Consider the following 25,228-nt stretch of genomic DNA (forward strand, 5'->3'; position numbering starts at 1 on the left):
TAACCATGACCTAATCTGTTAAGTAGACAGGTTAATCCATTAAGGGCAGGATAAAAAAAGAGCAATGGAGACAAAGAGTCACCCTGGAATATTCCCCTTTGACTTTTATTTGAAAGTTACCTGTGATGGCTATTTTGTGTAGTGAAGCTCTCTGGTACTATCATATGTATCCCCTCCAGTCTGCAGGACAAAACACACACACACACACACACACACACACACACACACACACACACACACACACACACACACACACACACACACACACAGACACACACACACAGACACACACACACAAAAAAACAATCATTCTTATCAATTTAAACATAACTACTTTTAAACCCTAAGAAACTAAAGTACTTCTCTTCTCCTCAAAACACATCTGTACCAAAACTGGATCTATATTATAACATCGAAGTCTTACAACTTTGAATGTTATAATATTGAACCCTATTCAGCGAAAGCTGGAAATAGCGAAGCTGCAGAACACAGAATACTTTTGTGGGCCATTTCTGCAGCTTCTCTATTTCCTTGACTTACGGACTGGGTTAAGGCAAGTGTGCGAATGAAGGTGAGTGTGCGATAGGGACCGTAGGGTTAGGGAGTGGGTAAGGTGAGTGTGTGATATGGACTTTAGGGTTAGGGAGCAGGTAAGGTGAGTGTCGATAGGGACCTTAGGGTTAGGGAGTGGGTAAGGTGAGTGTGCGATAGGGACTTTAGGGTTAGGGAGTGGGTAAGGTGAGTGTGCGATAGGAACCTTAGGGTTAGAGAGCGGGTAAGGTGAGTGTGTGATAGGGACTTTAGGGTTAGGGAGTGGGTAAGGTAAGTGTGCGATAGTTAGGGACCTTAGGGTTAGGGTTGGGTTAATGTAAGTGAATAACTAGTGGTGTATGTATGGTTTAGTGTAGGGTTTTGTGAAGTGTATGTGTATGGGTTACTTATTTTGGTGTGCTTGTGTTGTGTGTATGTTTGTCGGAACAGCAAATTTTTTCCCTGAGACAAAATTCACTATTCTGACCGTTCAGTTTTCTGATGTTTTGCTCTAATGGATTCGATATTATAACATTCGAAGATGTAAGACATCGATGTTATAATATAGACCCAAAACCACCCTATTCACTACTGTCTCTGCCAAAAACACCATTAAAGAGCAACTAAATCACACAAAATTACTAGGTGTCACCATAGATTAGTTGAAATTTGACCATTGTCTATCATGTGGTTAAAAACCATATCAAAAACTATGTATGTTATATAGAGTAAAAACCTACCTCACTTACAGATGATGTGTAGCCTCTGCTTTCTTAGTGCTATCTTTCTTTTATGCTGCCACAATCTTCACTTACCCTCAAGTCTAACAAATGCCCAAATGTGAGCAATATTATAATAAAATAGCCAAATCTGCAGTAAATTATAACAACAGAACACACTACTGTCTAGCCTTTAGAGAATTCAATTGGTTAGAACTACCATATCACATAGGTCTTTCTCTGATAACTCCAATACATGGACTTCTCTATAAGCCAGAAAACTGCCCAGCCCTTAATAACTTAATTCAACACTACTCCCCCAACAGAATTTATGCGCTAGAGAACCATCACCAATCACTACAACCAAATCATGTAATACTGCTGGTAACTCTCTATATTCTAATAGTGGAGGTAAACTATGGAAACACAATGTTAACACATCCTATTACCACTGAAATGTTCTCTGAATGCAAACTCATTTAAAACACAATTAAAACTTCACCTATCAAATCAGTGGATCTGCTCCTGTACATTTCCAAGATAAATGCCACTGTTATCATCAGCTCATTCCCCTTCTTCAGAATCCTATACTTCACAACCAGTCTTCACCTATGCCTTAATAGTTTTAATAGCATCTCACAGTTATATTCATTATTTTGTGACACTGCCCACAGACACCTAACGTAAACGTTATTATAGACATTTTATTTAGTCCTTATTTATCCTTTTGTTGAAAGAAAAATATAAAAGAACATATAACAATACATTGGAAGATTCAGAACATAATGACAGAAAGCACTTTGACCAAGAAAAAATAATTTTTACAAGGAAAAAATAGTAGCATTAAGTTACTTAAGCAGATTAGTAAAGTTAGATAGTAGTGTAACAAGAAAAATAAAAATGTAAAAGGAAAAAGAGAACAAACTCAGGAAAAGATTATGAATAGTATAGTATAGTATAATATGTACAAAAATGTTTAAATAAAACAGAAAGTAGTGAAAAAGACATGGGAAAGTTAATGGCAAAAGAGAATAAAGATTTGGAAAAGGAGATTTCTTTAAATGAGCTAGATAAAAGACTAGGACAAGTAAATATTGATTTGACTGCAAGGCTAGATGCAATACAGTATGAAAAGTATAAAGTTTAATTTAAAAAAAACGATCTTGAATGAATGGTTAAATAAAAGTTTTATGTATAAAGAATTATATAGTAGAATATTTACATTCATGTCAAAGAAGGAAGATAGAAGAAAATTAAAAAACTGGTGACCAATAGTATTGAATAATAATGATTGTAAGATCTTTATGAAAATAATACAATAGAGATTTGAAACTAAAATCAGAAATATTATGGATGATATCATATACAGTATAAAGGGAAGGGTTGTCAAGAATTATTAATGATAAATAAATTGTGGATGATATTATGAACAGAAAAGAAGAAGCAAAAAACATGATAGGAGACCTTAATAAGGCATTTGACACAACTGGACATAAATCTTATGGGTAATAATGAAAGAAAATAATGTAAGTGAGAAATAAAGTAAAAATACTTGTCATTGCCTGGTTAAGCCAAGAGGTACAAATGATGAGTGATGTAAGACAGGGCTGGCCAATGAGTTGCATTCTCTTTGCATTAGTTAAGAATGTGATAGTATGTGAAATAAATTACAAAATGAAAGAGGCAGGGTATATGACACCTGAATGGTTAAGAATTCCAGTTATGTTAGCATGTGCAGATAACATTATAATTGCAAAAAACAAAATTTGATAAAAGAAGTAATAATTTGCACAAAGAGTGTATGGAGATGATAGGGACTGGTTTAAATAAAGATAAAAGTAAAGTTTAGGTGGCATAGTAAAGAGCAGGGGTATATATTTTACAATGAATGAAATTTCTGTATTAGGTATACAATTTGGGAATAAAGATATAAGTAGAATTTAATGCAAAAGCAATAGCAGAAATAAAGCAAAATATTTTCTGGAGAACATATGAAGTTTCAATCAGAAAAAAGGCTTATTTGATAAATGGGAAACATAGCATACTAAGCAAGTATTTTTATGTTGCCAAGAGTATTTAGGTTCATAGGTTCATAGGTTCATACTAGGCTATCTGCCCTTGGGCAATTATAAGCCTAGCCCAATTCTGTATGGCTTACGCCACCCCTTGATTTGAGTATACTGTGCCCTTTTTAAGGTTTAGTTTACTGTGCCTCTGTCTAATAGTGACAGGGTAATCCCTGGGACAAACCTACGATCCCCCATCCACCTATCGAGAGTCTTCTTGAAGAGATTCAGTGAGGTGCTCTGCCTCACATGAACTGGAATTCTATTCCAGAGTGAAGGGAGCCTCTGGGTTATGAACCTGTCCCTCCAGCAAGTTCTATTTATTTCTGTGCTGAGGTTCAAGTCCCTCGGCGTGTGGCTCTAAGGGATTTAGATTTACTGAGGTGGAGCACGTCCATTAATTCTGGATTTGACATAGCTTTGTATGTCAGGCATAGATCGCCTCGAAGTAGGCGGTATGCAACTGAGTAGAGCTGGAGTTTTTTTAACCGAGCAGCATATGGCATCTGTTTGAGACCCTTGATCCTCTTGGTGAGATACTTTTGGGGTCTTTCTAATTGCTGCAGGTGTTGGGTAAGGTACATCCCAAAAGGGGCATTGTATTCTATGATGGGCCCGATGAGGGATGAATAAAGGGGCATGATTACCTCTCTTGATCTATTATTTAAGAGACAATTTAACCAATGAAAAAAATCTGAAATGTGCCGCTTAGATAATTTTAAGTGTCTGTTTCTCACATAGAGCAAAAACACCAGGTCAGACAGATTTCTTAAAACAGAAAACAAAATGGAGCAGGTAAAACAGAAACATCTCTATCAGTCACAGACAAAACATGTAGGTTTACTTTCCTCACCCAACAGGGAATCACCAGCAGTGTTTTAGTTTATGCAGGCTTGTAATATTTTTAGACAAAGACAAAGGCCCAGAATTTCACTTTTAGTTAAGTATCATTCAAGAGATAATTTAACCAATGAAAAACATGAAATGTGCAGGCTTGAAATCTTTTCATAGCTGTACACTAATTCCCCTTTTATGGTGTGTGTGTGTGTGTGTGTGTGTGTGTGTGTGTGTGTGTGTGTGTGTGTGTGTGTGTGTGTGTGTGTGTATGTATATATATATATATATATATATATATATATATATGTGTGTGTGTGTGTGTGTGTGTGTGTGTGTGTGTGTATGTGCATGCATGTATATATATATATATATATATATATATATATATATATATATATATATATATATATATATGTGTGTGTGTATGTTTCCCCTTTATAATCTCAAAATACTGAAATCTCGAACTTCAGTATCTTGAAACTATAAAGGTGAATGACTCACAATCCCGAAACCCAAAATCACGAAACACACAATCATGAACATGCATACACCATACACCACACAGCACATACACACACCATTCTACCCACGGCACACAAATTATACAACCCTACACTACTTGTAAGCAGAGGGGCAAGCTTCCTTGCACCCCCGCTCCCCCCACTCATATATACCAACTCCGAGATTGCACAAAAAAAAAAAAAAAAACTCACACCCAGACATTCTACAGTCCCTCACACACACACACACACACACACACACACACACACACACACACACACACACACACACACACACACACACATATCACACATGCACAAACACCAATACATTCGACACTCACACTCATACTTCCACCTCCCTACCCTAACCCACATTTATAACTTACAAAAACACTCGCATACACTCACTCACCATCCTAGCCAAACACTTCACGTAACGTAGCATAAATGCATAAGCACAGATCTGAGATATTCGGATTTGCTCTTTATGATCCCAGGATACTGAAATTTGAGATTTCAATATTTCGAAATTATAAAGGGGGACCGTATATATATATATATATATATATATATATATATATATATATATATATATATATATATATATACATATACATATATATATATATATATATATGTGTGTGTGTGTGTGTGTGTGCGTGCGTGTATGCATGCATATATATATATATATATATATATATATATATATATATATATATATATATATATGGGTCAGGACGTTTGCTCTAATGAGCAAACGACCAAAACCCAAATGGCCGAGCATACTTATGTGAAAGTGATTTTCACCGAAGAAGCACTTTCGCATAAGTATGCCTGTTGCTAAGTCCGTACTATGCTGCGGATAAGGGGAAATTCCATTTTCCCCACTGTAGTGCGGTCTCAGAGGGAGAATATTAAAGTAGGGAGGGTGTGGGGGGCTGTGGGGGGTGCAGGGGGGCAAAGCCCCCCCTGCTAAAATGTTAATGTATTTTTTTTTCTTTTTTAGTAACATGCTTTAACGAAAGCACATTTTCAATAAAAGAGCTTTTGTTAAAGTGTATTTGGTGGTTATGGATTCATATATATGTGTGTATATATATATATATATATATATATATATATATATATATATATATATATGTGCGAATATATTTTATTAATTTCTCATGTGATGCTTTTCAACCGGGCCGTGCCTGCAAATAGTCCATTGAGATCATTGCACTGTTCCATTGTGATCAGTGCACTGCCCCAGTAAAGAAATATAAATAAATAATAAAAAATAAAAAAAAATTAATAGATAGCCAACAACGTCTCTAAGTGCAATAATGCCCACCAGGATGTGTATTATTATGTAAATAACCCCCTTCCACTAGAGTAGAGTCCTTCCAACTGTAATGTCAGGCCTCAAAACATCCTTGGGCATATATTGTTTAGACAATAGCACACGCCTTGTTGGACATTATAACTTGCTTTACAATAAGGAGTTCCATAAAAGTCCATTTTGAGGAAATGTAAAGTTTCAATAAATTTCAAAAATAGTATCTATAGTAAAGGTCTTATCAACAACAGAATCTTTGGAAGGAAATTATGTGGAGTTTGCTTAGAAATGGAAACTTCTGTTTATTCCACAGGGAACTTTGCTGTTAGCAAACAAAAGCTCAAAAACATTTAGTAGTACTGATTTAAACAAAAATATAAAATAAAACTATTTTACTGTAAATTTGTGGCATTTTATTGCACAAATTAAGATATGCCTTTCATTCATATTAAAAAGATATGTACTGGCATTAAGAAGCAGCTGCAATTAAAAAAAGTTTCTTGTGTTCTCCCTGACATCTTTGCTCACTTGTTTTAATAGATGCAATTTATATTCAAAACATTTTTTTCAAAAACTACACTGTTTTAAGAAATAACGAATTATGTATTCATAGTACCAACATAATCAATTATTAAGTCTGTCAAGATGGTTTACTAATATAAACACATGAAAACCTTTACAAACTGCAATAAACACTGTTGGGGTTGGCATAGTTGTTAAGGTGTTTACCTCACAAAGTACAAGGCTTGAATCTCACCTTTGAAAGTGTAAATCCCCTTAAGATTTTGTGGTTGATTTTTTTATGCATGCTGCATTCTCTGTCATCCTTCACTAAATATTCTTTCAAGTTTCTTCTTCTTTTGAAGACAAAATATAGAGCCCCTCCAGCTAAATTAAGGAGGGTTTTATTTATTTGTTATACTATTTTTATTTTGTATAAACTGCTTTATACTTCAATTATTTACATAAAAAGAATACTTACCCTTGTGGATTGCTGTAATTCTTTGGTCAGGTTTGATTACTTTGTAAGCTCTCTGGCATTATAAGGACATACTACACTGGTCACTCACTAAGTACTTGATGTTTTCGAACATTTTAACAGGATAATTCCTGCTAATGAAAGACTGTCTTAGCTTTCTGAGCTTGAATATAAGAACCTCATCTGATGTATGCCTTGAAAACTTTACCATTTGTCCCTTCACCACTTTATATTAATCACTGTATGGGTGCATAGTATTACAGTTCAAATTAGTGGTTTTCACATATGCCTTTTTTGCAGAATTTAGTCAGCAGGTATTCTCAACATCCTTGTAAAGGGTTTTATCTACAAAATTAATTTCCTTATAGTTCATTTTCAAAGACATCTCAAAAAAACTTGTGGAATTATTTAAGTACATATGAAATAATTTTAAATAGGTTCATTGGTTCATAGGTTCATAGGTTGGTACTAGGCTACTGGCCTATACAGTCCTAGCCATAACAATTCCCTGGCTATTACTTCCCTGGTCCCCTGTCTAACAGGGTGATTGACGTGATCCCTGGGGTGAATTTCCTATCTCCCATCCAATCGTCAAGGTTCTTTTTGAAGAGGGCCAAAGAGGCGCTCAGCTTGACATGTATGGGCAGTCCATTCCAGAGTATGGGGAGTCTCTGAGTCAGGAACCTATCCCACCAGCATGTTTGTTCATTGTGATGATCAGGTTTAGATCCCTGGAGTGTGTGGCTCTGTGGGATTGGGATTTCTTTAAGTATAGCATGTCAAACAGCTCTGGGTTTGACATGGCCTTGTATGTTAAGCAGAGATCGCCTCTGAGCAGGCGATATGCGACAGAGTATAGCTAGATTTTTTTTAGATGGTCAGCATAAGACATCTGCTTTAGGCTTGTGATTCTTTTAGTGAGGTATTCCTGTGGCCTTTCCAGTTGTTGTGAGGTACATACCAAACAGGGCATTGTACTCTATAATGGGTCGAATGAGGGATGAGTACAGTGAGACAATAACCTCCTTTTTTCTGGATGAAATGCCCTTAATAATGAGATGTGCCACACAGAAGGATTTCCTGACAGTTGTGGTGATGTGGTTATCGAAGGTGAGACCACTGTCCACTGGTGTCCCTAAGTCCCTTATCACATTTTCGGTGTTTAGTGTACTGCCACCTATGTGGTAATTCATGGGTACATGTTTTTTCCCAAAGGGGATAACTATACATTTCTTGGCATTGAGCTTGAGCCCATGGCTCTGACAACAAGCATCTGTTTCTGTAAGGCCCTTTTGTAGGATATCCACATAATTTGGGAATTCAATAATGGCTTCCAGTTTGCAGTCATCTGTGAACTTTGTTAGCCAGAATCCCTTAGTGCTGGCCTGTACTTCAGAGAAGTAGATGCCAAACAAGAGTGGTCCCAGGACTGAACCCTGAGGTACACCACTTGTCACTTGTCTGGAGCTGGATTTTGAGTTGGCTACTTTTACAGTGTGGGTTCTGTTAGTAAGCCAGTTGGCAACCCATCAAATGACATAGGTTAGTAAGTTTATCTATGATTCCAGAGTAGGGGATAGTGTCAAAGGCCTTAGCAAGGTACAGATAGGCTGTGTGGACTGACTTGCCCTCATCCACGGCTCTGGATACTGATTTGAAGAAGTCAATCAGGTTGAGGAGACAAGATCAGCCCTTTACAAAACCAAACTGGGTGGGGTCCAGCATTTGAAGGTTGCCAATGTCTTTGTTTATAAGTTCCATGATAATACGTTCCATGGCTTTGCAGATCAGGCTCGTCAGTCTGATGGGACAATAGTTCCCAGGATCCAAGGTGGATCCCCCTTGTGGAGTGGGCTGACTGTGGTTGTGTGCCACTCATTGGGCATGACACCTGAGGTGAAGCTATGATTAAACATGATACTTAGGTGAGGTGCCAGTTCATTTTGTAGTTCATGTAGTGCACAGCCCAGGATGTCGTCTGGTCCCATGGATGCTGTATTCTTAGCTTTGGAGAGTGCATTTTTTACCTGTGTGGCCATGATTATCGGAATTTAGCAATCATTTGGTACTGAGCTGGGCCCTTTAGTGGGTGAGAGGGGGGGTGAAGTTGGCACTGAATCGATCTGCCAGGATATTGGCAGTATCCTTGAGATCAGTATATTTAATGCCATTCTCTTGTAGCTCAGAACAGTTCTGAGCATTGCCATTTAGATCTCAATCTTTAAATGTCTCTTTAAATCTTCCACAATGCCCCTCCAAAAAATATTGATCAATCACCCATAAAACATATCATCATATTAGAAAGTAGAACTAGTCATGGCACTTGCTCTAAGGTTGTCATTTGTAAAAGCTGGTGCCATTTTTTCCCCTACGGCATTCTATGACTTCTATTAAAACAGTTCACCTTCAAATAAAAAGAAGTTGCAAAAAATATTTCAGTCGTACATATTGCAGATATTTTGTTAAATTTCTATGCGTTAACCTTTGTAATGTAGTTTCTTAATATCTCAGTTACAATTTTAGTTGGAATAACCATATATAACACTCAAAACATTATCACTAACAATTTCTGTTCTTTCTGTCACTGATAAATGTCTAATATTTGTCATAAAAACTTGTGTTCCTGATCAGTTTAGGAATTTTACCCGCACTGTCTCTCAGAATATATTCTACTAGCACATCAACAATTTCAGAGTTAGAGGCCTTTGAGAATACTGTTGTGCTGAATGATGGTTCCTAGATGTTATGTACCTTTGGGATTAAAAAATCTTTATAAGCTTTATTTAACTTCATCATGTGCACTATATTTTATGACATCATCTGACACCACATATTGGTATGAGCACTGTAGAGATAACGGCAGATAACTGGAACAACTGCATTGTTATATGTAGATACGGAAAGTACAGCTATAGTACTTCCTGTGTTTGATAAGTATAGGCCATCAGTTCTGCGATGGTCAATGTTTTTTTACATACACTTACTGATTCAGAAATATTTTTGCCTGTAAATTATTGAATCCTGTTGTGTTCTACACTTTTAACTGCTTATCCTATTTTGTATTAAAAGAAATGTGCCTATAGGTTCATAGGTTCATTGCCGATTACTAGGCTAATGACACCAGAGGGCCTTTTTAAAGCTACCCATGTTTCCCAAATGTATCTGAGTTTTGATACCCTAGGGTTATTTTAAGGGGTATGTGTAGGTTAGGGCATGGGAGCTCAAACATTTTCAGGCTGCCGCTGTCTACTAGAGACACAGGTGCCAGACCTCAGGTAACTTCCTGATTCCCTAACCATTGGTATAAGTTATATTTGAATTTGGTTAGGGAAGAACTCTGCTTCACATGGATGGGAAGCCTGTTCCAGGAAAGGGGTAGTCTCTGAGACTCATGTGATTTTTCTTGACTGGTGGCTCAAGCTATATATATATCTATCTATCTATCTACCTGTGGACAAATAAATGAACAAGAATACATTTCGTAAGGTGAGGTATTCTTGGGAATTGCATTCTGGATGTGCTTGCCCTAAGATTGCACTGTAGTGCATTGTATTGATTTGAATGTAGTCATGTTCTGGAGACAGTTATTGCATAAGTTGCACAATCTTCATGTCATATATATTCCTGTTATGTTTTATTTTTTCATCCTCCAGAACTAAGGATGATCCCATACATGATCACGATCGGTGATGCGATCCATAACTTTGCTGATGGACTAGCGATAGGTGCAGCATTCTCAAAATCCTGGCAAACAGGACTTGGTACATCAATTGCTGTGTTCTGCCATGAACTGCCCCATGAACTAGGTATGTTCAATCTTTATTCTTACATAAAGCATTCATGATCAGCAGTTTGGTTCACTTGCTGTGACTGACAAACTGTTCATATATTTCCCAGTGAAGTTGATGAGTTTTCTTTATCTGCTTAGTTCAGGATTGTGACAAGATGCTGAGCAGTAAAGTGGTAACGCAAAGAATAAGTTGTAGGAAGCCAACACTAAGAACATTGTTGGGGTGGTATGACTGTTAAGTTCACTGAAGCACATTTTATCTGAGAACTGTAATTGATTAACATCATTTCATATTTTAGGACAGTATTTTTCAATCAAGGCTACTATCAACAAATTGTAACCCCCCCCCCCCCCAGTGATTGCCCTCATCCCTGGTGGGGGGAAGAAGAAGACCGTCCTTCACCTAAAAAGAGGTGCTCTTTTCTTTGTGCATAAAAAGTTGTATTTTGGTACTTAAGTTCTGGAAAGCATCAATTACAGATATGGCCTTCAATCAGCAATCATATTACTCAGAGCTAGCTGATATGTTTAGATCTTTGTCAGGGAGAATTTCCAGAACAAATCTTAACATTAGGGCATAAACACATATTGAATTGGTATTGGTCTGATTGGCCTTATACGGCAATTTTAATTCCTTGTGAGGGAGAAAGTAAACATTTCTCTAACATCTGTGCAAGTATTGACGTTGGTGGCTTGAGGCTCCCATATAAAACTGACGTAGGGAGCATAAGATCTCCTATATAAAACCAGCACTGGCATCTAGTCTCCTTATTTTTCTCACCATCATAGGAACATGAATTGATTAGGTAAGTTCTAGAAAATGTCACTGCATAGTTTATGTGTCCCTTTTTGATGAATTTTGAAAAGATAATGCTGTTTGGACTATTCTGTGACTGAAGACTACATCTCCTCCAGCACTGAAATCAGTTAATAAGTGTGGCTGTGGTAGGTAAAGTGCCCATAATGATTGCTTCACTCTGAGCTTATTTTATTTAAGCTCTAAATACGTCTTAGAAATCCCTTGAACTTACCCTGGGAAAGCTTTGGCATTCGGGTATGTCAGGTTGCAGTATTTTCACTGTCACAAAAATGAACGTCAATGTTCTGATCTTCAGTTATTTAAGGTAGATCCCCTGACACATATTTTCACTGGTTGCTTGACAGGCAGCATGTAAATTGGTGTCTTCTGGAATGTAGGTTAACATAATAAACAGAATATAACACAGTTATACATGGGTACGTGCAAGGTAGTGTGTAGTTTCTATGAGATGGTGTAACATAACTACACACCATTGCAAAGCCCTGCTGAATCCTACAGGAAATGTAGCAGGTGTATTCAGAACCAGCATCATCATCTCTACCTAATATATAAGATTTAGGCAGCATCAGGCATAGATTTCCTAAGATGTAATTGACAAATACTTGCCCATCACAAAAACACCCAAACGTAAAACAAACTAAAACAGAAAAAAATGCATATATAGCTATATATATCTATAAGTCTCTACCTCTCTCTCTATATGAATACATATATCCACTTACTGTGCCCTTTGGGATGTTGTTGTCACCTAGCCTCTGTTTCCTATCAGGGTTCCTAAGCTGTAGGTCAATATAGCAATGGCTGTGCTGTTTTCTTATCCTGGTGATGTTTGTTTCTGGAGAACTCCTCAGCAAGGTCATGCCAAGCACTGACTTTTTTGAATGCATCATCATAGGGACTCGGTATGAACTTCCTGAAATGGATGTGAAGGAGATAAAGCAGAAGCTGCCATATTCTTCTGAATCTTGTCTGAAAATTATATCACTGTTTTGGGAAACAAAATGGTGGCCTGTGAATCATGCTTAGAGTGAGATTAACGAATTGTGCATGGCCATGAATTAAGCAGGTTTTCTTTTTAACCTCTTTCTACTAAAGTTCCTTCACAAAAGGGTGAGAAAATGCTGTAGATAGAGGGGAGAAAATCACTACAATTAGAAGAGAAGTCTGTATAAGGAAAAACAGAAACAGTAATACAGTCCAGTAAGAGTGTGCAGCTGTGGGGGAAGGATGTTAGGCAGAACAATTAAAATCAATGACAGCAAAACAAGAATAATAAGTGTAAGAAGAAATACAATGTGGGAGATACAAGTATCTTGGCTATGCAGGAAGAGAGAATCCAATGTTAGACAATAACTCTAAAAAGTCTACTAAATATACGACAGAGGTGAAAAACCCTTTGCAAAGTAGAATGATGACTTTAACTCCTCCTACTAAACTACAGTCTGGTGAAACATCAGTTGGTAGATTCCAATTCCAAGTGGCAGTGCTGATCTGAGGTAAGCAGAACACCTAACAGGTGTCTGGGAGTTTGAAGTCTGGCAAATGGCACAGGGCGTTAAGGCTGGGAGCTATAGATTCCCTCGTTCCTCATTTGTCTACTCTGTGACCTTGATCAAGTCACATAATCAGACAGAGCTTGGGGCAGCTGTGAATTTGGACTAGCCTCAACAAAGGTTCTCTGGAATGCAAGTGTAGTGGCTAACTATGAGTGTCACCATGAGAGGAAAGTTTGTTAAGAATAAGGCTGATGTTCACGTAGGTAAAAAAAGCCAGAAAGAATAACAGCATGGAAAACAGAGAAATGGACTTCTGCACTGTTTAACATTTTTAATGACATGTTATGTTTACTGGATGTAAAGTGTTCCTGACTATCTTCAATGTTTTACTTTCAGGGGATTTTGCAGCTCTGCTTCACGCAGGGCTGTCCATTAAGATGGCGCTGCTTCTTAACTTCGGCAGTGCACTGACAGCTTTCATTGGGCTATACATTGCATTGTCCATCTCCGCAGATGAAGTGGTGCAGCAATGGATATTCACTGTCACTGCTGGACTTTTTCTTTATGTAGCACTTGCAGATATGGTGAGTTTTAAGGACAATATAAAGCAAATATAATCTGTAGATCTTTCACTTAAAAGATGCTTAGTTTTTTTAAGTCTGAAGCATTTGGTTTAATTTTTCTCAGTGTATAATGTTTAAACAGTGATATGAATGTTAATGCTTGAAACAGCATATATGATTCCTATTTCTATGCACTTCTGTGACACATCCACTTTGCATTCTCATTTAGCAATAATCTGTGACTGGCTTTGAGTAATACCTTTCTAAATAGCATTCTGTCTCCAGACTTGTTGCTCTTGTAATGGTTTTCTGCCATCTTCTACAAATGAGGATGGCTTCCTAATGAAGTGCTCACGTGTACATATATACATACTGCCACTTACAAAGTACACTAGATAAAATACAGTCTGAGACACTTTTTCTTGATGTTCTTCTCTGTGTGTGTGTGTGTGTGTGTGTGTGTGTGTGTGTGTGTGTGTGTGTGTGTGTGTGTGTGTGTGTGCGTGTGTGTGTGTGTATGTGTTTGTGTGTGTTTTAATCATCAGTAACTCACTTTGTTTTTTATTATTTTTTTAATATGCTTACTTTTGGAGATTGTAGAAGTTTGTTTTCCACCCTTGCCATAGCTGAATTTGTTTTCTGTAGGTTGCAGAGTATAAAACAATGCAGCTGCATCTATTTGTTTTTTTAACTTAATTGCATGAGCAATGTTTTATTACAATGGGCATCCTGATTGCTCTGTCCCATAAGTGTGCACGTTTTTGAATGATCATGAGTTTTCATTAACAGACAGTAAATACTGGTGTATCTTGACAGAAATGGAATTGCAATGCTGACCAGGGATGGAATGAACATTTTGTGTAGCTTCCGAAACTATATGTGCGTAGAAATATGCTTATAGCTGAGTTACATGATTTAGAACTTTAGGACAAAAAAATAGAAATTTTCTCTTCTTCAACTGTATGTCTGTTTTGTTTTTGTTTTTGTTTTGTTTTTTTTTTGTAAAGAAGTGCCCAGTGTCGAAAAAGGACTGTTTTGCTGAGAAGCAGAGTGTACTTTCTGCGTTAGTCTGCATTTACTGACTGTCTTGTGGGAAAAGCCTGGTTCTAAAGGAAATTAATAATTGGGTCCAGGGGGTAGGCATTGTATAGAAAACTCATACTGCAGGATCAGATCCTCATGTTGCTAAGAAGAAGAATAAAGCACTATTAGATAATACCATTATATCTTACCATTTTATATGAATTTTAAAACTCTGGTGCATGTTTTAGGAAGTGGATATATTGCTAGTTCCCGTGGAGGAAAAACAGAGTAGTATCACATTTGGGGAACATAAATGAGGTTCGGATGGAAAGGAAAAGAAAAGAGAAGAATGTAAGAAAAGAAGAAATAAGTAGGTAACAGAAGAAAATAGTGTATAGTGGGGTTTCAGTCATGGAATTCTGCAGAAAGACCGATAGGCAGGTGAGTAAAAAGTAATCATAATAAAAAAGGCACAGATACTGGGTAAAATGCTCGGTATTCACCTCAAAGAGAAAAATAACAAAATAACGAACAAACCACGACTGAAGGAAGAAAACAAACAAAATTTAATGAGAAGTTAGTGCTTTCATGATCCAAACTGATCGCTTCTTCAGACTTAAATCATACTACTGAACAGACAAATTTAAATTAAACGGCAGCCTATCGCAGTGGAGAATGTACTAACTAAATTGGAAAGTGCATTTATCTAAAAACTTTAATTACTTAAATGCTAAAAATATTTAAAAAAATGTACACCTATTAGTAAAATGTATAACTAGTACATATTAATACAAAAAAAAAAACATTTGACACATAATTTTAATGTTTCAATGGTCTGGCTTTCAAAATAGTTTTAAGTGATACCATACCATTAATTCCAGGGGGTTATCAGCCTACAGTTTCATAATCCACATCTGTTCAACCCCCTCTGTCCTGTTCTGAATATCTCCACCTCTCAAGCTTTCTGATAAAATCTCTAATACAAAAAAAGTTAAAAACATGGTGCATCCCTTTTTCTTGTACATGGTTAGCCAGTGCACTAGTTTCCTTATTTTAACAATGTCCCTCATATGTTTTATGATTCTATCTTTAAGGCATCTATTTGTCTTCTTGATATAAAAAGCATCGCATTATTTACAAAAACTAAAATAGACCACATTCTGCGTTTTACAATCTGCATAGAAGTCAGCCTTAACTTTAAATTTCTGACTTCTGTGCAAAAAGGAAGAGCCTGAATATATGTACTTAGAGGCTGTACAATTTCTGCAGGGGAAGGTGCCTACTCTGTTAAAGCATTTCTTGCTGGTCATTCCTGAGGACTTATAACAGAGCTGCCTCTTAAGTGACTTTCTATTAATAAATGATAAATGTGGTACTGCATCAATTACATTGTCTAGTTCAGTTATCGATGTTAATATATTCCATTTTTTTTTCAAAAATGTTACAAAACAACTTAATATCACTAGAGTATGATACTGGAAATCTAATTCTGTCATTATTAGCCCTAGAATTACTAGGGCTCCCTTCTGTTAAATGTGAAAAATAAGGTTTGCCACTACTATTACGTACTTCATACATATGACTGACACTTCCATCTGCCTCAGTTTGATTATAGCCCCTATTCATGAAATCTTTCCTCAGTATAGAGACTGCTACATTTAACCCATCATCTGTATTATGTATCCTGCTCATTCTCAAGAACTGCCCCTTGAAAACATTCTTATTCACATGTCTAGGGTGCATACTTGATTTGTGTAGGATGCAATTTTTTCTACTAGGCTTTCTGTACAGGTCTGTAGTTAATCCCCCAGGTTGTATCTTACTAACTTTTACATCTAAAAACTCTATTCTCTCATTAGAGCATTTATAAGTGAATCTCAGGAAGTTGTTAGACATATGAAGATAATCAATAAATTGTTCTAATCTTTCTACTGTACTTCCCCATAAAAGGAAGACATCATCTACAAAACGTACATACCATAAATTGCATCACTAAAATCATTGCCTTGGAGTAAAGTAATGTGTTCCCATTGTACCAATGCTAGGTTGGCGTAGCTATTGGCACAAGCTCTGCCCATAGCCATGCCAACCTTTTGCAAGTAAAACGTCTCATCAAATATGAACACATTATTTTCCAAAATAATCTCAAGAAGGTTACATATCAGGTTAATTTTAGCAGAAGTAAAAACTTTTTTAGTACATAGCAATTCACGTACATTCTCAATGCCCCATTCATTAGGTATTACTGTAAAGAGAGCTACTATGTCCATCATAACAAGAAGAAAGTCATTATACAGCTCTCTCATTTTAGCATAAAGTAAGCCAAGAAATGTCTTAGTGTCTCTTAATATAGTACCACAAGTTTCCAAGCTCTTCTCTACAAAAATGGATATAGCCTCAGTTGCCCAGCCTCTGCTTGAGACTATGGGTCTCAATTGGGGGCACATCAGATCTTTGTATACTTTTGCTAGTCCAAAAATAATAGGAACTACCAGATTGTCAACAGAAAAATATTTAAAAAGTTCCTCCGTAATTTGACAGGACACTAATAAATCAAAAATTAGGACAAAAATGTTATCAATAACACCTCTAGCCATAGTTTTAGAAATTTGTAGGTATGTTTCACTTGTCATTCAGAAGTTCAAGCATCTGCTGCACATAAAACATTTTGTCCATAATGACAACCCCTCCATCTTTATCAGCTGGTCTAATCTCAATGGACTGCATTGCTTTTAGTTGTGTAAGAGCTTCAGATTCGTCTCTATTTAAATTATAAAACATTGCTGGTCTATTATCTAAAAAAAGCTTCCCTAATTTGCTTCTCACATACATTAACATATGCCTTCTACCATGGGATGCATCTTAGGTACAAATGTGCTGAGTCTTTTAAAACAATAATCATTCCCAGTTTCATTGTCCTTAAACATGGTTTTTAAGGTTAAGTTCTTGCCAAAAAGTTTAAGTTCTGTCAGCAAATCTATCATTACTATCTTTTGCATAGGAACGAAGGAAAGTCATTTGTTCAACAGTGAATTATCAGGTTTTTTGATTCTTGCTGCGAGTTATCATTCGGTTCTGGCGTATATCTCCTTCTTGTGTTTGAGTTCTCCCTCTCCTCCCTCTGCTCTTCGATCTCTCTCTGATTGGTAATGCATTTTTCAGTACAAAAGGTAGAATTGGAGTTTCTACAGTTTGTTGGGCAACTAATGGAAAAGAAACTGCTTCATTACTTGAACTGTTTTGGGCGTTATTAGCTACTGAACTGTCTCCCAAAGGTCTTTTACTTTCCTTTGACTTCTGGGATACAGGGGGAGTTGTTGAATTTCCTGTCACTTGAATCACATGTGTACAGATTTGCATCTCTTGGTTAGGCATAAGGGGCATCGCTGCTTGTGAGAGGAAAAAGGCTGGCACATGAGTTGTACAGTACAAAACATGGAAGCAGAAACATATATATATATATATATATATGTGTGTGTGTGTGTGTGTGTGTGTGTGTGTGTGTGTGTGTGTGTGTGTGTGTGTGTGTGAATAGTGACATGTTGATTTTTTTTTTTTTTGCCAGATATGTTGAAGACAGAGCACAACCCTTCCACTGCCACAGTATCAGCATTGTGGAATATGCAGATACCTTGCCAGTCCCACAGGTGTGGAGGGATATAGCCCTTCCTCTGACCCAGATAATCCTAGCTCAATTAGTGGTTTGGGCACTTGTTGGAACTGGCATGCTGGAAATCAGGAATAATGAGGCTTAAGACTAGTCAGCTCTGTGCAGGGGGGTGAGATGGGAACCATGTGCTTGAGAACATTCTATGTATAAGAATTCTCACTAATAATGGAGAATCACACTGCATTTCAGTGTACACGTGACGGGCTGTGTCATGATTTTATGTTACTCACAGGTATTCAATTATATTACAAGCTCATTGCATACTGCCCCCTCAAATGCTGCAGGTATTCACAGGGGATGGTAGAGCCTAGAAAACATAAAAAAAAAATATAAAACAAATTTCCAATGTAAATATGACAGCTTTCATGAAAAGACAACAGGGCTCTCATGCCAGAGAATAAATGAGTCCATGCGGTAGTTAGTAGCACAGGGCTCAATGGTCAGCAGGGGAGGAATTAGCTCCCCTAAAAATACATAAATATATAGCAGACCTTAGATAGTAACTCACCTATCATAGCTTATTTAGCTGAATGATAGCTGCTTAAGGAATCATAAAAATAAAAGGAAAAAATACTGCATGCATGCATATATTTGTGTATATGTTCAAAAATTATTTTGGAGGCCAATAAAGATAGTATGTTAGAATAGATTTTTTTCTTTACCTTAAGGTCACCACATAAAAAACTAGTGTCATGGTAAATCTCAAGTCCTCATACAGTGCCAGTGGTAATGCTTAGTCTGCAGAACTAAGACAAGGTCTTATATTGTATAGTGTGTTTAAGTATATGGAATGGTTAAAAAATACTAAACTAGTAAAACGGTCATGTCTGACTGTCTGTCTCAGCTTGTGTAGAACTCTTTTCAGGTAGAGGTATTATACAAAGATTGCCTCACAGGAAATATCCTGTATGTACATGGTGTTTGTTTATAAAAAATGAGGGCATTGCAGACTTTCCTCATGTGTGTGGTGTCAGCAACATAGCATTAGCAACACACACATTACACAGGTCTCCCCAGTTGTGCCATGTTTACTGTTGGAGACACAGAAGAAAAAGAAATGTAGTGTATTCTGAGGTGAATTTGAAGGTGTGCACCCCAGGAAACTCAGGTTCCTTTCTGACAGGCTGGGTCTACTAACTGTCATTGACATGAGAAATAGAAGTTAGGAAACTTCTTATCTGCTGCTTTGTGGTTAGACATGGGACACAAAGAGAAGTAATGTCAGAATAAGTTCTTTAATTCTAACATCACTTAAACTTGATAAATCCATCTTATTCTCCTAAATGTCTTTGATTTTAAAAGTAATTTTACTTATAAATATTACTCTATCATCAACCACTTTTTAACATCTTTATTAACAACTAACATTTTCAGATGTCTGAAACAGAACTGTGGATATTTCATATATTTAAACTATAGGCAAGAATGTAAAAAAAGCTCTTTATTCATTATCTTAGACTCATGAAGTAAAACCATCATTGCCTACCAAAACTAGGTGCTTTAAAGAAATGTTTTCCATAAATTACTTCTTTTTTGTCTTTTGCAATTAAAGTTGGAGGATAGTTCCTTTCCATAATTTTCATTAGTACTTTGAGTTCATTAAAGAAATGGGTAAAGTTCACAGTTAATCTACTGGTCTGTATCATCTGTCTCCTTACCAAATTCTTTCTACTTCATGAGGGGTGCATACTCTTGTATTCTAAATATGAATTTTAGCAGCCTTTTTCGTATAAATATATGTCTTAATTTTTTCAATCAACATCTTTAACAGTTGTAAAATCTAATTTTGAAATTTAAAAATCAGTGTAAGACTCTACAAAATTACACACACACAAAAAGTTCTCTAAACCGTCCATCTAAAAATACCTTTTCAATAAATTGGTTAAGTGTTAACACTTAAATAAAAACATTGCTGTATACAAAAGTTTTCTTTGATTAAATTTGTATACATGGAGGTCATAACTGTTCTTATTTCTATTCATGTAAGCTTTTTAAAGTAAAACCAATAGAGCTAGTCCATAAGAAACCCAAATCATGGGGAATGTCCGTATAAGGGTTCACTACATCTGCTGTAACAAAAGTATCATCATCTAAAAGAGCTTCAGCTCAGAATGTATAAATAAAATCAGCAGAATCTAAACTAAACAATGAGAGCTTATTAACTTCTGATTTAAGTTTGTGTTTTATATGTACAGCAAATGCACGACCTGCTGCTGCAATTAGTCATAAAAGGAGGACTGATCTGTGGACTTGACAATACAATACTCAGACAATTCCTTACTAATTCTTTGCTCATCAAGCAAAGATTCAATAAACATATCAATTTGCTTATATGCTTCTAAAATTTGCCTGTAACCAACTTTTATATAAGCAATTCATCAATGAAAATCAGAAATATACTGCTCACATAAAGGACTGAGAGGTAACATTGTGACTCTTTAATGTTCCCACTTCACCTTTTATTATAAAACAGATATAATCTAATTAATACATCTTTGCACTAACTCTCCAGAGTCTATGTGAGCAATGAACATGGAAGTTAGAGGGCCTGATGTTCATAAAATATAACACTAAGATTTATAAGCAGGTATGACAAGTCATCTTGTATTAACACTGTAAAGTATATAACAAAGACTGAATGTGTCGAATTGCTTATTTTATAATATTGTATAATATGAAAAATTAGTGTACATACCAGGCTTACAAGTTATATCACAATAATAATAATGATGATGATAATATCACTAACGCATTGAATGACTCCAGCCTTTATTATCTGTCGCTGCCTTCCCGCTCATCTACTTATAGCCATAGTTTGCCAAAATAATTGAAACAATGCAATTTCAATTATAATCAGACCCAGAAGGACCATTAGCACTAGCAGGCAAAACAGACCTGCAGTCATAGATCTGAAAAGGCAGCTGCACACACTTAGAAAAGCACAATTATAAATGAAACAACAGTGTCAGAAATTATATGTTAACATTTGGTTGAGCACAAAAAAGTACTACCGGTTTTCTAAACCAGTACTTTAATGAATAAACCAGAATTTACATGACAGCAGTGCATTAATATAAGGAAATTAAGTATTCATTATGAAGACAAAATACTAAAGCTCAAATATTTTTTATGATTATAAATAGTAACTAGTTGAATGAAAAAAAACCAAGAATGAAGATATTGATGACTCATAAATGTTCATATAGCATTAAGTAAATTAAGCACCTAAATAAACTACATATATATTTTTTTCAAAAGCTTATAGTAATGGCTAGCAAACCTTTCTGTTCTGTATGATTTTAGTAGAGATGTCATTATCAAACCTTATTGTATTGTTTCCTATTTTCATAGACAATTTGACTAGGAAGTTGTCATGATGAGTTGCTTGCCTAAATAAGAGATTCATTTCTATTAAGGATCTTGTCAGAGTGTTTCATTTATCAGATGGTTTCTGTGTGGCATTTCAATTTCCAAAAGACATATTTTCATGTAGATTATGTACTTTCAGGAATCATGCCATTATAAAGTTTATCATTTTGTTACCTTCCATTGGTTTTAAGAATACTCGAGATTCTCATATTATTTCTCCTCTTTCTGTTTTTTTTTAACTAAACATGCTTATCTAATAACGATATGTTTCAATTAAAAAGAAAATCAGTCTAGTTTCCTTCTTCTATGACCCTTTTATGTCTGAAAGTGCATTTTTAATGTCGTTTACACGAATCCCTGACTTTTCTAACCTTGATTTCAAAGGATCAGTTATGTTTATTGAAATTGTTTTGAAAATAATCCATTTTGGCATGAAAGTAAAAGGCAAATCTTGTAATGAACTAGTCATATTTTTGTATTCCTTTTTAGAGTTAATTATTGATTAGTTGGTTTAATAAAGCCCATTTTCTGTACTGAGCCAATAATTAATACTTCATAAAAGTTAATACCTTTGTCAGACTGCCATCAATATTAAAGTTTTTGAAAATAGACTAAAAATAACAAAGCTTCCAAGATATAGTAGTACTGGTGTGGTGAGTGAAAATTAAAACTTTCCTGTCAACATTTAAAATCTTCAGAGCATCAACAAACAGCTGTTACACTATTAATTAAGCCTTGGCCTTATCTATTGGCTATCTTGAATATTTATATCTATGTATTGGTGTAACATTGAAGAGTAATGGATTTTAAAAGTATTTTATTAATAAAAAGGAAACAAATCTGCTTATAGAACTGAGTAAAATAAATGTTCACTTATGTATCAGATGCATAAAATACATGAAATGTGGTTAACAGTAATATTTATTGTATGTATTCATATAGCACATGTGATGATAATAATAATAATATAACACATATAATAATAATAATAATAATAATAATAATAATAATAATAATAATAACAATAACAACAATGACCAGGTGTTAATCAGATAACCCCACTGGATATAAGAATAGGTATAAAAATATATAATGATGAAATAATAGCCATGAAAAAGGTTGAGATGCATACTACCTAATTCAATCATATAAATATGTTAATTATAACACTATGTGCTATCATGTGTATTGCTTGAACCTATTTAGAGTTGTGCATATTTATGAACTGGCTCTTTGGTACTTTGGTCTATGAGTCTCACCCTAAAGTTCTTAGATAACCAAAGAGAAAGCAAGTAATACCCATAACATTCATTAAAAAAAATTGTTGCCTGTGGAAAAGGATCAAGAAGACTGGAAGAAGACTAATGTGATTCCCCTTCATAAGAGGGGAAACAAAAGGTATAATAAACAATCAACCAATTAGTTTGGCCTCAGATGTTATGATTTAATGAAATCCATGCTGACGTAGAGAATTCTAATGTATATAGAAATCAGGACACTGAAAGCCATAGTAAATGTCATCTACATGCAACTATTACCAGGGGGTATCACTGGTCTTAGCCCTCTATACTGTCTAGATTTCATAAGTTTTATTTATTATTTTTTTTGTTTACTTATGTATTTATTTTTGGGTAGGCTGGGACTGGCTGAGACACGCCCAGCCTCAGGAAAGACAATATAAACCAAATTTAAACACAAGCTGAATACTCATTAAAACTAATAAATAATCTGTAATTTGAGTATGCATTTTATGCCATTAAGACCACAGGTAAAGCAATAGGTAGAGTTAAACCAGAGGTGACCATATTCACTTTTACTCAGTTCATTAAGGAAACAATGTATAGCACCATCTTAGCAGTTTCATTTCATTTCATTTGAAAGAAGGTATTTCAGTTGGTAGGATAACATTTAAAGGATGTGATTCTAGAGCATTTCATAGTCTTGGGCCCCAAATGGAAGATGGTTTATTAGTAAATTCCTTAGAAATTCAGTGAATGATTCACTGCAAAATGGTAGAGGAAATCCAGAAACCACATCAAGAAGTGCTCATAAGAGTAGCAACTTGTAAGCATATCAGTAACTACAGCATCTTGTAAATGCAAGCTGTGACTCATCTACCTTGATTGGTAGGTTGATACCTATTACTATGCCTCACTAATTTAAGCAAAGCCCCTTAATTTGTCTTCCATCAGATTTTTCCTTCATCCCTTCTACAACATAACACCATTTCCTCCTCTTTTCTCTACTCCTTTTCTGCTCAACTTTCCCTACCCTTTTATCCAGTAGTTGTGCACTATGTATATCATTTATGAACATTAATGTATCTCTTGTAATGAACATTGTGTCCATATAGTATAAGTTGTAAACAATAAGTATAATACTCCTGACTACTCCAATTTGTACTCCTGGGCTGAACCTGTAAAAGGTCATGTCATTTAGTGCTCTGTCACAAGTAAGACATAAAATGAAATGAAATAAAACAAACAGACAAGTGGGGTGGAGCCAAGATGGCTGGCTTGTCACACCTACTCTAAGGAGCTCTACAGTAGAAACTTATACTACAGGAAAAAAGTCATATTTTTAGAAAATGTCCTTCTCTAGCAACTTCATTTCACCTCAGTCAAAGGTTTTATCAAAACAGTTTTGAGATTTACAGAAATTTTCTGACATAATAATCTCTTATTGCTTAACCTTTTGAATGTGAAGCAAAGGATTCATTGAAGTTCTCTCAGTCAGATGCTTCTCTGAAGAAAGAATACCAGCAAGTGACGTCTTCAATCCAGGAATGTTTGATGAAAATGGATGTCTTTTAGGGAAACTGGACAACCTAAAAGACAGCTATTTATACCAAAAAGATCATTCAAAGGAAATAGACAAAACCAAAACACTAAAATCCAGGGCAGTGAGATAGCACTAATAGACATAGTTGGTAGATTGAAGGCAGAAAATCTCATTCTGAATTGTTACTAAACCAAAATATCTCATTAATAAACAAAGAAGAAGACCCAGAAAACCATAAAAGGAAGGAAGGAAGGAAGGAAGGAAGGAAGGAAGGAAGGAAGGAAGGAAAGAGAAAATATTGTATTTTTTTTTATCTTCATGGATCCCTAAATTCCTAAACATTCAGGAAGATCTCTCACTTGTTATTAAGAGAGCTCATTGTTGACTAGGTAAACCAATGTCATTAATACTCATTCTTTTCCTAGAGATATTGAATTAAAAGCAATGTCTTACCTAGGTATAGAATTAGCCTTAAAGTCAGTCTGGTTAAAAACACCATTAAAACTTTGCAAAGATACTATCAGATTTTAAAATTACTTTGCTACAAAGACTTTATAGTAAAGGGAAAATGATGCTAGTCATTAATAAAAATGTTAAAACAAAATCACATTAAGGTTCGGCTATTATATTCTGCCAGACTCAAAGTATCCCTGCAATCTGGACCAAGAGTATTCAACTACCTAGATGAAGTTATACCTTTAAATAAAGCAGAAAGCAACCTAGTCAGTCTTTCAGAAGAGATGGACTGGACAACTGCTTCATT

At 35.6% G+C, this 25,228-nt stretch overlaps 1 protein-coding gene across 1 annotated transcript in view; it reads left to right on the forward strand.

Moving 5' to 3' along the window:
• Positions 1–25,228, forward strand: part of LOC122798635 (zinc transporter ZIP4-like) — a 457,341-nt gene that overhangs the window by 412,222 nt on the left and 19,891 nt on the right. Inside the window, exons 10-11 of the mRNA XM_044067722.1 lie at positions 10,607–10,759; positions 13,456–13,643. Coding sequence (XP_043923657.1) covers positions 10,607–10,759; positions 13,456–13,643 — 341 coding nt within the window. The remainder of the gene's footprint in view (positions 1–10,606; positions 10,760–13,455; positions 13,644–25,228) is intronic.

This window comes from Protopterus annectens, chromosome 3.part1, assembly GCF_019279795.1.
Source record: "Protopterus annectens isolate FY-2018-M chromosome 3.part1, PAN1.0, whole genome shotgun sequence".
NCBI classification, from domain to species: Eukaryota; Metazoa; Chordata; order Ceratodontiformes; family Protopteridae; genus Protopterus; species Protopterus annectens.